Source organism: Trichoplusia ni, chromosome 1 (genome assembly GCF_003590095.1).
Source record: "Trichoplusia ni isolate ovarian cell line Hi5 chromosome 1, tn1, whole genome shotgun sequence".
Lineage (NCBI taxonomy): Eukaryota > Metazoa > Arthropoda > Insecta > Lepidoptera > Noctuidae > Trichoplusia > Trichoplusia ni.
In genome coordinates this window covers 1,367,557-1,384,873 of record NC_039478.1, presented here as the reverse complement: position 1 = coordinate 1,384,873, position 17,317 = coordinate 1,367,557, and the positions used below count along the sequence as shown (strand labels likewise).

Genomic DNA, 17,317 nt, shown 5'->3' with positions numbered 1-17,317 from the left:
TGATACGTACCTACTCTGTGTATAAGTCGTTCGATGAGAACAGTATTCTCCGTCTCTTGCTAACTCATGTAAAACAGGGACTACCCGAGCTGCGTAACGAGTCACTGTTGCAATGCGCAATCGCACCACGGTTGCCACGAGCAGTTGAGACGACTTGATGCGACATCACCCCCACACCTCCCGATATTATCACAGTACGCACGCACCTCCACCTCTTTTTCCACCCTAAACTCCCAACTACAGTCAAAACCCCATTCCCCAACCCTTGTTAACTATCAAATTGACACTGTTGACATTACACTACGTCAAATTTGACATCGTTAACTCATTTCTTTCAAAAGGTGTGTTTACAGCGCACGATATTCAACAAATTATTAAAAACCACTAGGTAAAATAACCGTAGTGTGTTAAAATATTTAGTTACACATATAATAGTATTATGAGTCTTAATATTAGTATTTACATGAAAAATCATATAATAACCTTTTTCATTTTTTTTCATTGTATTTTGGTTTTAAGAAAGTAACTGTCAAATATTTCACAGTGATCTTTTGAAAGTGCTTTTGCTCAATCGTTCTACTGAATTTTTCATTAAAAAACTCAATTGATGCAACTGAATTACGAAAATAATATTTCATTCGACATTACACACAAGGTTTGTTTATCACTTGGACTCTATGGTTTTATTCTTCAGCATAGAGTCGAGACTATACTTACTCTTTGCTAAAACTCATTCATAGTCAAGTGGAGCACACAATGTGAAGTAGTGACTGTCGAACTAACCTGGGTCATATTTTTCATTTAATCTATGTTGCTCCCTCTGTCTCCACAGCTCATGCTAGCTTTCATGAAAGATTTTGTTATTTTACTAATTTCACAAACAATATAATTTTAAATTCAGTACTATGAATTCTGTTTTAAATCCGGAGGCTCCAGAATTCTACCCCCACTTGACATCGGTTACACAGGTACGTGATTCAGCGACTTCTTTCACTCAATGACAACAAGCATGGTGTAATATTTTATGGTATACACGATTGAATCTCAGTGATTGCCTACATTAAGGTGTCTCTGAGCTCGTTACAGAGAGGGGCGTCGCACGAGGGTCTGTCAATAATAATTATTGCACCAACCTGCTTGTCAATTCACATAGTATTATCACGCTCGTGTCTGTGTCAATAACTACAATAACAAATTGTAATATTGACTAAGATTATAAACTACGTATTAAAGTTCTTTGAATTGCGTATTAGGATTTTTTCTAGCCAATTTATGTAGAAACCAACCTATATATTGTGGCAATAACATTAGACTTGATATTTTTGGCAGTAGATAAGGAAAATCATGCTTAATCTGGTTTCAATAAACAATATTATGATATGTTAAACTTGTATGTTGATATACAAATTCAAATGACGATTTTAAATACATTATTTATTATTTAAATAAGAATAGGTGTTTGGTGAATTTATTGGTTGTTTATGACAATTTAAAAATGTATTCTTGTGTAACTTCCCTATCAGAATATAAATTGCATGCTTTGGATAAGGCCCTATCCCAAGCATTTTGTATCTATCTTTGTATCTGTCTATCTTTAATATTTTGCCACATAATTTATAGTGCTTTAAGGTAATGTAGATTATAATTTGCATTAAACCCCAATTACTTATAATAATTGAATCATTAATCTATCCCGAGAATCTAGTAGGTTACATGTTATCAAAGACAAATGAGACACCATTGTGTAATGAGTAAATTTTTTTAATTTCTGTACACATGGTTATTTGGTATAACTTTTGACAAAAATAAACACTACGAGAAAAATAATGATGCTGATGAGTATTTTAAATACTTAACATGAAAATTATCCCATTCAGCTAATATGTAGTGAAATACTCAACACAATCATTACTGTCCTTGCTGAATACAGTATTTTGATAAAACATTTTACAGTAAAACTATATTTATTAATGCAAAAACTTTAAATATCCCCAAAATAAACACAACATTATGTGACACTGAAAATGACCTACATCAAGCAACTTGTGTCAATATAAATTATTTAAAACTGTTAGAATGAGTAAGAAACATTTTGAAACAACCATTTTGTATTATGTTATATTATTTGTATGGATCATTTAATTATTATATTTTTCTTAATGACCTTGAAAACTGCCAATATTTTATCTAATTTACCTTGGATATGATATTTGTGACTAACCTAATTGTGATTATAGTATGTCAACTGATTTATCTAATGTCTTATTTCTAAATGGTGTCTTTTAAATTGAAAATTATTAGAAATCTTAAAGAGGATAAATTAATGGAAAGGAAAGAAGATCAAAGACTGATTTTTTATATACCTAAAGTCTTTGCTCAACATATGTTTATAGAAGCCTTAAGTAGAAGGCAAGGTCATAACTACCATGTGACAAGGAAAAAAGTGTTCCAAACTTATATTTTTGTTTTGAAACCATGAGACATGCTTTAATGCCTGATCAGCAGCTTAAATATTAATAAATATTTGGGAAACATAATTATTATCCTCAAAAAAAAAAGCATTGTGGTCTAAGACCCTTTCCTCTGCAGAGGGGCAGAAACATTTTCAAAATCCAAAATTCAAATATTCTGTGTAGGATTGATAAGATGTAATTATAGCTACACAGATCATGATAAAACTATTCATAAACTAAACTATCTAGAATGTTGTTACTCTTGTCTAATATTAGCAGAACTTTCAGGGTGGCTATGTATCAGTTAACAAATCAATCAAATCAGTGAATGCTATGCCATTTGGACATGCATATGATCTCTTCAAAACATTTACTGACTTCAACATTTTAACATGCCATTTAAGCGAAAATGTAGTTCTCCAATCGAACCAAATAGTTGCAACCGAAGTACCAGCTGTGAAGTTAAAACTGTAAGTTAAATATTTTTTTTAATTAATTATTTTAATCATGTCGTGTTTGGATGAGGCCTGTTGACTTCGGTAATGATTCCACAGTTGCAGATGAAATTATCATAACTACAGTGTGCATCGCGATTTTTATGCACTTTGCTTTTACGTATGTAATTTATTACTGATTATGTCTAATCTGCTATTATATTTGCTTCTCATAAAGATAATGAAGGTCTACCTGCGAATGCTTTGTAATTAAATCATTGAAGATGTGTTTTAATTAGTTTTTGATGGCTGTGCTGGTTACGTTCAGTAACTTCGAATAATTATGCTCATTAAATGCCAATCTTAAGAACAGTTGAGATCACTGGCACTTGAGATATTGTCTTCGTAAATATGTTTGAATGAAACCTCATTTCTTTATTACAAGGAAGAGACCTTCACCCAGCAGTGAGATACAGCTTAGAATAAAATATGTCCTAGTAATATGCGTCAAATAAACACGCAAAATAAGTTTTAAGAATTACGTGGGTACGAAAATACGTAAAACATTGGAAATTTTGTCCTTTTATTGGTATCTCGGCCACATTGGCAATTTAAAAACTTCTTTGGCTTTTACCTGCGCTGTTTACAGAACTATAACTGCGAATTTCGTAAATATTTGAACATGCTGTACTGTACATTTGAACACGCTAGTACATTGACATTATAACAATCGATATTACCTTGTTGCTAATACGTATTTGCATTTTGCTAGCGTGTTCCCTTCTCGAGATAAGGTAGATAAAAAAAGTATTGTTTTGTTAAGGAAAGTAATGATGTTATTAATGCCTTTGTTTAAATGCTGAACTTAGTAGGTATATCAAACCAGTCATTTAGCTCCTTGTTGTGTAATGCGTAATTTATTGCTTTTATATTTGCATTCAAGCTGGCGTATTCACCGCTTATCATACTCTTTGTTTCCATGTCTTAAATAAAATTTTACAACTCTGTTTAATGTGGTGACAAGTATCCAAGTATACATCCAAATTATTCTTTGTTTATGTAGCGTACTATAAAACAAGCAGCATTTGCGATTTATAATACCATGTATTGTCAATTCTACTGTTATTAACTATCTTACTAATATTTATTTACTTCTGTTTTAGCAAAGATCTCGAATACAACACAGAGAAAATTATTGATGTGAACGACAGTATCATAGACAGGATCAATATAAACATAGACAGTGAAACAGGTGTCAATGAACCGAGCAACAATTTCATTAAAGGAATCTTGACAAAGCCGAATATTTCAGCATGGAATGCCGCACCGGTCATTGCCAAGATCCAGGTGAGTCAAAATATTAAAAAAATTAGATTCGATGTACAACATCGATGTTTTTATAGGTTTGTTTTCTGAACGCAATGGTTTCCATGTTAAAAAGAGAATTCAAAGCTTCTTCAACTTAAAGACGACGCCTTAACGACATTTCAAAGTTATTTTATTGTAAAAAGATCGTATATTCTGTTTTTTTGTCGCTAAAATTATAAACTTTGAAATATGTAAACAAAATGATACAGAAATAGATGCTTCGTCGATGGGATAAAAACCTGTATTCCACGTTAATTACCGTATCAGCGTTATCTATATAACGTATTGCTATCAATACAAAGATTTCTTTGTATTGATGACATGCGAGTTTAATTAGTAGATATGCACAGGGACGTCTATTTAAACGTATGTTTCAAAGTCAGGCATTTTCATGGCTGCTTAGAGTCATCGTTTTTTAATAGTAACTTTTTAATCCTAAGATATTGTTGCATACGTTGCTAAATATATTACATTTATCCATTTATAATCAAAAACAGAAAAATATTTTTACTTGTCAAAAAGATTTAAAAAAGCGGTCATCTTGTAGACATTCTCATGAACACGTTAAGCACTCTCCCGACTAATCCGACGTTCAAAAGCAAAATCATAATCAAAATCGGTTTATTCGTTCGAAAGCTACGATTGCGCAGTAAGAAACTCACACACAGACTCGTCAAAGTTACCTAGGTCAAGCAGAGTTGCGGCGTCCGTATGCAAAAAAAAATGATAATATCACAGCTGGCTAAATAGTATTATCCTTGGCAAGCCTTCCAGAAAGAAGTGTCTTGTGTACATTATTATATTCAGCATTTTTTATTATATTTCTGTCTGGTGCCCTACCGCCACGACTTGACGTAATATTATGGATGTAGAAGAGATATGTCTAGTGACTTTTGTCACTGATCGTTTATGATAAACTTTATGAAATACTAGCTGTTGCCCGCGGCTTCTTCCGCGTGGTTAGAAGATATAAGTTATAATTTATACCTGCCTTCTATCTATCTTGTAGGATGCAGTCAGCGTTTGCAATGTAAGCGTAAAAAATGTGTCTTTTTACGACCTCACATTAGAAACCTCAAAAATTTTAGCCTATGTGTTATTCTGATGTATAAGCTATATTGTGGTAAAGTTTCATTCAAATCCATTCAGTAGTTTTTACGTGAAAGAGTAACAAACATCCATACTTACAAACTTTCGCCTTTATAATAGTAGTAGGACTAGCGGTAGCCAATAATTTCACCCTTGTATTTACAAATCCCGTGAGAATATTGGGATAAAATACTTCAGTTCTACTTGTAGACGCTGTAGCTTTTCATTGGTAAAACCATAATCTTAAATATCGATTCAGTGAAGTAGTCGAGAAAGCTTTATCAAGTCACATTTCTAACATTAGATGTTTGGCTTAAATATTGTATTGTACAATAGAGCTCATTATTAAAGTTTCGATAAATTGATTTTCGTTGAATAGGTAGCCTTGTAACTCACAGTTGTTAGCAAGAGACCCCTTCGAGTAAGGGCTATTATGTAAACGGCCTTGGTTACCCACCTCTTTACGAATCTTTGAAAGCTATAATAAAGCAGTCTGAAGGCCATGTCTCCATTAAGGTTCGAATGTACATACTATTACGTATGGACCAAATAATAAGATCTCAGTAGATGTACGGATCGGTATTGTTACATTTGTACAGTTATACTCCTACTACCAAAGTCTGACTATACTGGGATATCTAGGTCGCACCGACTGACGTATCTGACGTATTAAAAATCCAACTCGAAAGTTAGGCTGTTTTTATTTTGTAAAAAAACGGAAGGTATATAATGGCTTCTCGAATAACAGTTAATATGTTGGACTAAACGACTAGTTCCGCACTGTTATCCTTCATAACTTGTAAATAGCTTAACAATTTTTGATGTAACTTATGCTCTAAAAAATTCACACCATGTCCTGTTATTCTATTCGTCAATTAGGTATACATAGAAATAGCCGAGGTTATACTCATTTTTTCCGACAAAATTTTTCATAAAAATACTGAAGATTCATAATCGATTATCGAGTAACAGTGTAAGGACGGAAAAACTTTCGAACCTTCTTTTTGATGGAATAAAAATCAAATGACATTGTTAACTGTTAGTAGGTACTAGGTACCTAGTATGAACACGTGCCGACATAAATGGTTTGTGCATTGAAAACGAAACTAAGGTCGCAGCCTTGGGGCGCAGGACGTTCGGGCCACGTGGCCCCGTGGCCCCGTCCGGCGATACACTCGGATAGCGTCACAGACAATGCTTACCTTCGATGCGCTCTCTGTCCTCCAATATACACAACTGATTGGTTAGTCTTGACGTTTTGAGCAAACAAATTAATAATGCATGTTTATGAATTAGCCTTACGTTTGCTACGTTAGAGATTCATCATGTTGCGAGAGATATCGTACGAATTGCAATACATTGCGCCGTTGCACAGTTTTGGTATCAAAGCTGCAAAGGCGACATTTATCGCCGGCAATGTATCGCTACTAGCGTCTTTATTTCTTGCACTGTCCAAATCAACTTTAATTGTCTGATATATTTGATAGCCAGATACCAAAAAATATTTTTAAAATAAAATTGTTATTGAATAAGGGGTATTCAAGAGTGTCTGGGTTGGAGACTAGGTGGAGCAACAGTATAACCAGCTTCATTCAAATAGCGTCACTTAACCGGTTTCGAACTGACCCCAGTCTGCTTAATTCCGGTGTCACCCTCTGCTGTGATGGAAGCTATAAAGTCAAAATCGCGGTCACTCGGTATTTAAATAAGTTTGTTGAAATTTCTAAAGATAAATGCCCTTCAATATTTTTGAGAGTTATTTTTCCTTGTATTATAGTACACGTGGTCTAAATTTCGAGGGGTATATTTTTTATTTTATTCTGGTTTATATGAATTTATTAACTGGATTCAGAAATTAACAATTCTATTTTCAACTCTATGATTATTATCCATTTAAAAACATTAGTTTTATTGTGTTCAGTCTGTTTGGTGTAGAATGGAATTTAGCTAATGAGTAGCATGATTAGCTAACATGCATTTATGAGTAGTTTATCTAAGACCAGTTTGAAGGTAACAGTAAAATTTACCGGTGATTGATATAAATATGCATGAGATCCTGATCGGTCATAATTTATCCAGAGAACTCATTTAAATAACAAGACGATTAACTAAAATGTTCAATGTAACGCCGAAACTGGGACCTTGACATTTGACATTGGTTCGCCGCTGGAAGATGGCTACAGAATACTAATCTTTGTTCTATCTGCATATAAAAAACGCACGTGGAAAATATTCGTGTACCGTTCAAACATTTTTTTTTATAAAAACGTCGGAAATTAGTTGTAGGCATATTGCGCAGTTATTTCAAGATTGTTTACGTAATGTTATATTAATCATTTCATAATGTGTTATCACTGAATTGATATTTCAAAACGGCAATTCCTGGAAAATTATAGGGGAATCTTCTGTTTTTAGTATTTGTCTTCAACTTTCGTTATATTCTTAGTAAATTAACAATGTGTATTATTCCAGGTGGGTTCTGCAACATTTATCGGTGCTAAAAATATTCCGCGACCTCAACTCAACTTCAAAGACCCGATCGACAACTCTGAAAATTTGTGGGTGCCAAAAATATCAGACAAACCAAACAACATCAAGCCGCTGGCTCTGAACATTCTATACAACGACGAAGGCGAGGCAGTAGGGTGAGTTGACTACGTATATTGGATGTAATGGCCACTAATAAAATCGATTGAATTGAATAATAGTTGGACATGCACGTTACCGTACACCGGATAGGTCTCTATGCATGCTGAAATGCGCAGTTGGTCTCGTCCGCGTAACAACCGTTTATCTGCTCGTTACGCCGCCACATGTACGTGTACAGAAGTGCATACTAGATAAACGGTCCGTTTTACAGCCAATTTGTAGTACCAAAGATGTTCTTCTATTCAATCGCCGGTTCCGGCAATCTCGCGAACGTACATCTCGGTACATATAAATCACGTGTTCGTTACACATTTGTAACGGTATTAGATCTAATAGTAGATTTTGTACATGCAACAAAAAGCTAACTGAAGATATTATCACTATACTTTCTTTTTTGAAATACATGCAAATGATTTTTACGTAAAATGTTTGAAATGGGGAATACCAACGCAATGTAACTTATAGTGTAAGCGGGTAACGTAAGCATTATACAATTGTGCTAAAGAGTAATGTTCTTGTGATGCTTGTAATCGAGTACCGTTAGCTAAGATCTACGCGAGAGTCTTTGTTGCTGAGTATAAACTATCATACATTTCCCCGACGCGATATTTATAGACATAAGAGACGGTAGTGTCAAATTATAGTTCGTCTCGGCGGCAATTTATGTGCCTGGTGTAGGGGTCATAGGGTTAAGAATAAGAATCTAAATATGAATATAGTTCAGTCTGTCTGGAGCCGTATTTGGATATAATCGATTGTGGAGGTCGTTCTTAACCAGAAAGCCGATATTGGGATGACGGTTGATATCGTTAGCTTCTGTTCTGGTAACATGCTTGACTAGCAGAAAAGTATGAAACTGTAATTATGTTGGCTGATGACATGTTTTACCTCTACTTAGTACTGGTAAATTGTATTGCACAGAGAATCAAATTTAAAATGTTTTAGAAAATCGATAACAAAAACAAAATGCTTTGGCAACCGAGTGCTATAGGCCGTGTAGTAAACCATAGCGCGCGACTAGTTGCGGGTTTGATCCCCGCATTTGCTCATGTTTTAATTTTTGTGAGCTTCTTGCGAAACCAAAAACAAATATTTACCGTTGCAGTCTTTATTTTTAGAAAAGAAAAAGACGTCTAACTGAAATGACCTTTTTAGGTACGAACACCCTTATAAAGTTGAGTTGGATCTTTACAACCCGCCCGCTCAATTTATCGAACCCGATGCACAACCATTCCCGTTCCCTGCGCCCCTGGAAGAGACGACCCTCACGTATGTGGACACCGAGGAGAAGCTCGACGCCCTGGTCGCGCACCTCCACACCGTCAACGAACTAGCCATTGATCTGGAACACCACTCGTACAGGACGTATCAAGGTATGATACGAGTAAAAATTGCTAAAGTAAATTGCACCTTAAGCCTTTTACTAAAGATTGGAAATGCTCTACCGTGTTCTGACTAATCTTCTGTTTACAAGTGAATAGATTAAGAACTATTATTTCTATTACATGTTTGTTATAGACTGTGTTTTGATGATTATTCTCAATAAATTCAAGTGGCAGTTTAGGTTGACGTAAAACCAAAATCCTCTTATTAGATTTCTACTTATGATTTATATCTGGTAATACTCCTAAGTTTCATTTTGCGTTGTCACCTGGCAGAAAAATGGTAGTTGTATAAGAACCACATACATTCTCATAATTAACATTTAAATAACTTGCAGGTATTACTTGTCTTATCCAAGTGACCACCATTGAAGGAGGTGATTTCATTATAGACGCGCTTGCAATTCGTGAGCATGTACACAAACTGAATCTTGCATTTACGAACCCGAAAAAGATTAAAGTAAGTAATTTTTGGTTTTAAACCTTTTTCCTGATATCATTAAGGGTTACAATAGGTCTAGCGTCGAATCGACATAGCCCACCGGATGAGCAAGCTGAAGTGGTAATGGGTAAACGAGTTCTTGAGTGGAGACCATGTATAGACAAACGTAGTGTAGGACGTCCTCAGGCAAAGTAGACTGATGATAAGCGCAAGATGGCTGTCAATAGCTTGATGCGAGCAGCCGTAGATAGATCTCGATGTCGTGCAATTGGCGAGGTCTATGTCCAGCAGTGGACGAATATGGGCTGATAATGATGATGCTACCTCATGCCCATGTTGACTTGTTAAAAACCCAGCCCCTATAATCATCTTTCTTTGGTGTTACTAATATGATACCACAGTATAAATTCGCTGATTGTCTATTGTAATCAGCTCGTTATCGGTCATACGTCGCGTTTAGATTAAAGTGAAATTTAGTGCACCTGTAAAACGTTTTCGATGTTTCTATGAGATGACGATTCATTCACTTTGTTCTTTTATCATTAAAATGACTGTTTTGTCAGAAAGTCTATCTGTATTGGTTTTAACAAAGAGATACTGATTAGGCTGTACCGTGGGTTTTGTACCTTCAGCAACATTAGTCTGCCAGCGTATCAAATAAACAAAGTTGTAATCTCTTTCTGAGATATGTACTCTATTGTTGTGTTTATTATAATTTAGGCGTAGAAACCGTTTCGTTACCTAATATCAAAACACCTAGCTCATTGAATTAGATTGTGTACAGATGTTTCTAAAAAACTGTTTGTGCTGAATGACTTTTGCGGCTAACTTTATTAAAACTTAGTTAGAAATCAACCGAAGGACATCTTATGTGATATCCATTCATATCAACATTTTTTTTAAAAAAATTGTCACTTATACAGGTATTCCACGGTGCCGAGAACGACGTGATATGGCTGCAACGGGACTTCGGGGTCTATTTAGTCGGCATGTTTGACACGCACCAAGCTGCTCTGGTGCTTAAGCTATCTGGACTATCACTGAAGCATCTTCTCATGAAGTACTGCCATGTTAATGCCGACAAGAAGTAAGATTTACTGTTATTGATAAATAATAATGTAATATTAAGTTACACTGAATTACCTAATGTTTAAAAGTACGCTAACAGCTCGATATTTCTATAAATATATACCAAAAACTTGGTTAAAACACAGGATCCTCTGTAAAAGATTTACTGCTTCCGACCGACATATTATAGCAGCTACATTAATATTATTCATAAAAAAATAGTCGGTAGTATTAAATTAGTATTTGAACATGCTGTGATTTCCAATCTTACATTTATTCGCCGACAGTCACAACAATTATTATTGTAATCACTTAAACCAACAAGAACGCAATAAATATAGATATTGGGTATCATAATTTGACCTTCACTCAATCAATCAACTCTAAAAAAATACATAGGTTCATTGCCTTTGTTATTGACGGACATTTGACATCTGTAAACGGGTCAATAAATAGTCAAATAATAAATTAGGTCCTATTACATGTATTGGACTCAGGAATTGAGACTGAATTCGCACTAGAACAAAGTTTCAAAGATTTGAACTTTAAAGTTTGGAGTTAAAGATGACTCCCTCCTAAAGTAAAATTGCTGCTGTTGTAGAAGTGACCCAGCGATGTATAGTTGCTTCTCGTTTCTACAGCTTTTACCGTGTTACCTTAATCTAAGAATCTTTCACAGTACTGTACCTTTAAGAACCCCCTTGAAAAACGATTGGGCTCTCAATATTTCTAGAATGTTTCTTACCTCAGTACATATCCTCAGGTACCAGTTAGCGGACTGGCGCATGCGCCCCCTGCCGGCGGAGTTGATAGAGTACGCTCGCATGGACACGCATTACTTGCTCTACATCTGGCGACAGATGAAGGCCGAGTTGCTGAAGGAGGGCGAGCCTCACCTCCTGCTGTCCGTCTTCGAGAACAGCAGACAGATCTGTGGAGCCGTAAATATCTTTTTCTAGTAGTATCAAACAAAGATGAAACGAATATGTGAATCAAAAATCGGGGCAGATATCTCTACTTTCTAGCCCAATTTGTCTTATCTTATGATGTTCGATTATCAAGCTGTTCTTTTGAGCGTCTACCTATTTGTCTTGTAATTTACAAGAATAAGATAAGCAGTTCAAGAATCGCTTTACAAATGCGGCGATGTACTGGGAATTAGATTTTCGTAAGAAACTAGTAGAATATAAATTGATTGGAGAAATGACAATGACCTATTAATCCATTATTTTCAGACTTATAACAAGGAGGTCGTGAACGATTCCAGTCACATGTCGTTATTCGTGCGCTCCAAGAAATCGTTTACCTCGCAGCAGATGACAGCTCTCAAGATGCTTTACAAATGGCGAGACACCCAGGCGCGCTTGCTCGATGAAAGTACCACGTAAGATATTTATAATAATGTTTACAGTCAACTACGAATACTAATTTATGATCATCTTGAGATGATAAGATAGATTGTATATTCCTCAATAGGAAAACTTCTTAGTGTCAGAAATGTTTATTACCAAAAACAGAACTGAAAGAAAGCCCAAGTAAGGGACTCTAATGATAGCACAGGAATCGTGATTGGGATTGCTATTACTTCTATATTTCGAATTAAGTGATTTATTTGTTGGATTACGTTTTCAAAGAATACTCAAACCGTTTAAAATGTATTATGATACTAACAAAAATGCCCTTTTGTTCGCCAGATATCTTCTCCCCAACCACATGCTCCTGGCTCTCGCCGAGACGTTGCCGCGTGAGGTGCAGGGCGTGAACGCGATCTGCTGCCCCATGCCGCCCTTCGTCAAGCAGAACCTGCTCACTATACACAGAATGATACTGTCGGTACGTCACACAATCACGACTGTCTATACGCACTACCAACAATCTGTATATCAATAGTCACAGTATTGATCGATTTTTACCGTAACTTTCTCACTGTTTTTCTGTCCGTTAACGTAACATTTTTAATACATATTGTTGGAAATTTGTTCCGGTCTGAAAGGCTTCACAATTTAAAATAAATCTTAATTTTAATTAGTGTGTTTAGACCAATCAAAGCCATTGATATAAGGATTTACTTTACTTGATAAGCTTTTCAAATCATATGGGATATATTTGTATCATAATTTGTAAAATATTTTAAAGTCCTAAAACTAATGTTGTGTTTTAATCGACGTTTTCTTGTGGTAGTATAGTTCGTAGTAAAAACTGTATAAAGAGAAGTAATAGTAGTGAATGCATGTCTTACTAAATAGCAATCAATAACACGTTATCGTCAACGAAACAAAATACACGAACGCTTATTACGGCAATGCAAGTATATTGGCAATCATTCGAAAAGGTGAGCAGTGCACTACTAAGGTTAAAACGAAAGCGTATTCAAAATTTCAATTCTTTCCAAATTAATCAGAAAATCAGTAAGTAGTAGTTTTGGCATACAATATCGATCGGCATGCAAATTATTCAAAATTGTATGAAATCGCATCTCTCAGTTACTTGAAAGTTCGTATACTTTGTTGGTGACGGAGTCTCGAGGCGGCTAACGGTGAGGCTGCATGCACACGGCGGCGTGCTGCTCGCACACACTAAACGAAGCACATGACTAATAGGTGCGGTCAGTAGCAGACTTGTGCAGTGAGTGCAGTCGTCTGCAGTTGATCGAATAACTGTGGACGACTGCAATCTGATGAAGTACTTAGCATAGGAGCTTCCTTTTACGTTGTCGCCGTCGGCTTTGTACAAGACGATGCCAACAGTGTGGAAACGAGGTTTGTGAGTGACATATTAACTCGGAAACGTTTTCTATCTTTTCAATTGTATGAAACTGTTCATCTATGGAAAAAGTTACGTTGCATCTGCCCGGTTGATACTTATCATGAAGTTAAGATTTTCCTTCAAAAATCTCGCTGGATGCTCTCACATTCTGACGCGCATTACCTTCACCGACAAAGGTTTGTCACCGATACTTCTTCACCATTCGCTAGAAGATGCTCTCGTTTGGCTCATTTACTCAATATTGCGTCTAAATGTTGAGAACTTTGTTTATTATCAGAGAGCAAAATTTAAAAAAGGAATTATCAATTTAATTTAAACTGAAGTTTCGTTTAAAATTAAAATTATTCAAAATTGTTTCAGCATGTGTCTTCCGATTGGATGTTTACGTTATTGCGAGTAAAAATAATACAATTGTAGGATAGGCTTTGCCAACGCTATTACATACGTCAAGGACGCACGCTTGTTTCTTTATAAACACTCCATTTCTTATCTAATCTGTGCAAATAACGTTTTTATCGTCTATAGACGATATAAACAAGGAAATACAATTTTATTTGCTTGAGTTGTTTTCATTAAGAAAAAAATATTGTTCATTATGCATAATGAGGATTTACGGCGGTTACAAGATGCATAATGTAATCAAAGAGTAGAAATATTACGATACATCATGTTTATAAAGCACCTATCAGAACTATTGTTTAAAAAATAATAGGTATTATAATAAATATACATACTTTTTAAAAAGAACTAAAAAAATAAAATAAGTACTAAAAAAACTAAAAATAATTGCAATGAAATTGTTATCATACGTATTTAGCCTTGACCAACTTCGGTGAATTCAACCAAGGCTCGTGTCGTATATTCAGACAAATGCGAATATAAACTGTGCACAGATAATGTGATGAATCTACTATACACCTTTCTTTTTAAAACTCCTTAGTTTTTTTGGGGAGTGGTGGATTGGTTGCAACTGTTTGTGTAGTGGTATATTTACTGTATAATAATGGTTTATTGGATTGTTTAGTTAAAAAAAAACCAGCATAAGAGGCAAAGTCATTTTATTTGGTTAGGATATAAATATGGAACAAAGACAGGCTTTCTTTGCACTAATTAGACAACACTCAATCTCCTTGCACTGCAAGTCAATTGTCATCTTTGATTGATGCCTAGATAGCATTATAAATGACACAATTGTATGCCTGCACTGAGCATGTTGCGATAAGGTTATGATAATTTAATTCATTTTTTGTAAGAGAAACTTTAATAGATCCATAGATGGTGTGTTGATTCTTGCACTTAACACATACTTCAATATATGCATGTAATAGATATATGTATGTATGAGAAGGTAAGGCGTCAAGAGTTGACCACATCTGTCAGCACCAGAACATTTTTTTGATTTTGTTTTTTTGAATCATCAGTTTCTATAGCGACTAAGAATACGGTAGTGTCTTTCTTTCGCTCTTGCAAATTACGGGTCTTAAGGACAAAAGTCTCATTCGGTGCTGACAAATATGGTTACAATTCCTCCATTGCCTGTCCAAAGAATGCAGGAGTACATTTTATTGAAAGGAGTTCCGCACTTAGATCCAATCTTCTTGGATCCATTTTAACGATTGTTGTCTTGTGTAGTGCCGCGAGATGCCGAACCAGCCGCAACTGTACCAGATGCCGTCGAGCATCAGGAACATGGTGAACGCTGCCGCCATTCAGCCCATGAATACGTACAACGTTCACGACCTCGCGCACTACGTCGATGTGAGGTAATTACACAACTAAAATCACGAACAAAAAGTAAGATGTTAATTTAAAGGATGTGATCTCGCAATTGCTTATCGCCTCCACAGGTGTGTAAGTTACAGGCTTGGAAGGTAGATAAAAGACAAGCTACGCAACGTACATTTTATTAATAAAGTCCTAGTCGTACAAAGGTCTAACAAACCCCTGAATGTGTCTAGCGTTTGTCCTCGCCATAGTTGCATGATTTCAAATGTTAGTACTAAATAGCTTTATATAACCTATGTACTTACAGTCTTAGACTAACCTTTTGGCGTCTTTCTTCGAGAGAATTTTATGTAATTTGAATGGCACTTACGTCATCGTTTTTTTCATTGTTACGCCGAAACACATGTGAAAACATTTTTTTCATCAATCAATCTTACTGATGACAATGAACGTAGAAGAATAATAGGTAATTGAGTAGCTTATAAGCAACAGATAACGGTCTGTATTTGTATTGTTTTCCGCTGGGTTATATAAAGGTATAGATACTTTAAACATAGTCAAATCGTACAGGGACATTAAACAAAAAATAGGAATTACTGACAACCTCAAACTTACATGTCACACGGCGTATTTTGTACGCTTTAACAAAGACAATTCGACCAAGCGCAGTCGGTCGCCGTTTACCTCGTATGTGCTTACAAATATTGTAGCAAAGGACATTATTGCAAAGATATATACTAAAATCTTATTTTAACAATACTTAGGACCACACCCTTTTTGTCAACCATTTTTGTCCTCCATCCCTCATCTTCTGTAATAATCATTATCCTGAAATGCAAGTCTTACAATTGATATTATCTTGTCTGTTGACAGTGAAGAGAATGCTATCAACTTGGACCGCGCAGCTGAACTGTTAGAGGATTGTAACACCTCGGAACCGGAGATCGAAGCTTTCTTACCGCAGACGACCATGATATCGTATGGGACAATCGTAAGTATTATATTTACACCCAGTATTTTGTCTTATTCATTTTCCTTCGAAACTAGATTAAAATAAAAACAACTTTATATCTACTCACACGCAGGACATTGACTGATTATTTGTTTTTGTTTCAAACTATTTACAAAGATGTATTATCCATTGACTTATAATATCAATAACGTGACGTTTTTTTTTTGTTTCATGTTTACAGATAATTTAAATTAATTATTATTTTTCTTTGTCCACAGATCTCGGATTTGAACGCCGATGCGAAACTATTCATTCCACCTTATGATAGATACAGAAAATATCGTTCCCTAGCTCAGGTACATACCGTCACAGTCATGTAGCGACCATTTATCGTAATTAGTTTGTCGTTTTATGAAACAGTATTAAACAAACTGATGCATGTTCACAGATGGAAGAAATTAAAGAATTTAAAGATAAGGAAGCGAAAATTACGGCTATAAGTAAAGGCAACGAATTGATCAAGGCTGAGGTCCTTGCGAAACTACAACAAGCGAAGACACAGGTCGAAAACGAAGGTCAGAATGTCAGTGAAACGAAGGAAATGGTAGATGTTGGCGAAGTAGATGACGCACTAAAGAAAACGCAACAACGCAAAAGGAAAATATCAACCGTAAAAGTAGAAAACAAAAAATCCGCTGACATTGTCACTGAGAACAAGAAAAAAGAACTACTCAACACGAATCCACAACACAACCTGAAAACGTTTGCTTACAAAAACGTTGACTACAAAAAGTTTTATAACAACACTAATAAAGAACACAACCAGAAACAACATAAAATGAAATTTAAAAAATATAAAAAGTAGTTGCATATGTTTAAGCGAAACTATACATTAATATATATAGTTCGTTTTATTTATCTTTGTAGTTTTATTGATGGCTCGCAACCACACCTGATAATGAAACATCGGTTGTAATTTCTGTAAAGTA

General features: G+C 35.2%; 1 protein-coding gene across 1 annotated transcript; it reads left to right on the top strand.

Moving 5' to 3' along the window:
* The first annotated feature begins 725 nt into the window (after positions 1–725).
* LOC113502926 (exosome component 10) lies at positions 726–17,246 on the top strand. Its single transcript, XM_026884718.1, has 14 exons — positions 726–968; positions 2,742–2,923; positions 4,051–4,234; positions 7,817–7,989; positions 9,149–9,366; positions 9,714–9,835; positions 10,741–10,904; positions 11,649–11,826; positions 12,121–12,269; positions 12,580–12,718; positions 15,284–15,414; positions 16,250–16,367; positions 16,607–16,684; positions 16,777–17,246. Exons 1-14 carry the CDS (start codon positions 906–908, stop codon positions 17,191–17,193), a joined length of 2,316 nt encoding a protein of 771 aa, XP_026740519.1. The 5' UTR covers positions 726–905; the 3' UTR covers positions 17,194–17,246.
* The last annotated feature ends 71 nt before the right edge of the window (positions 17,247–17,317 follow it).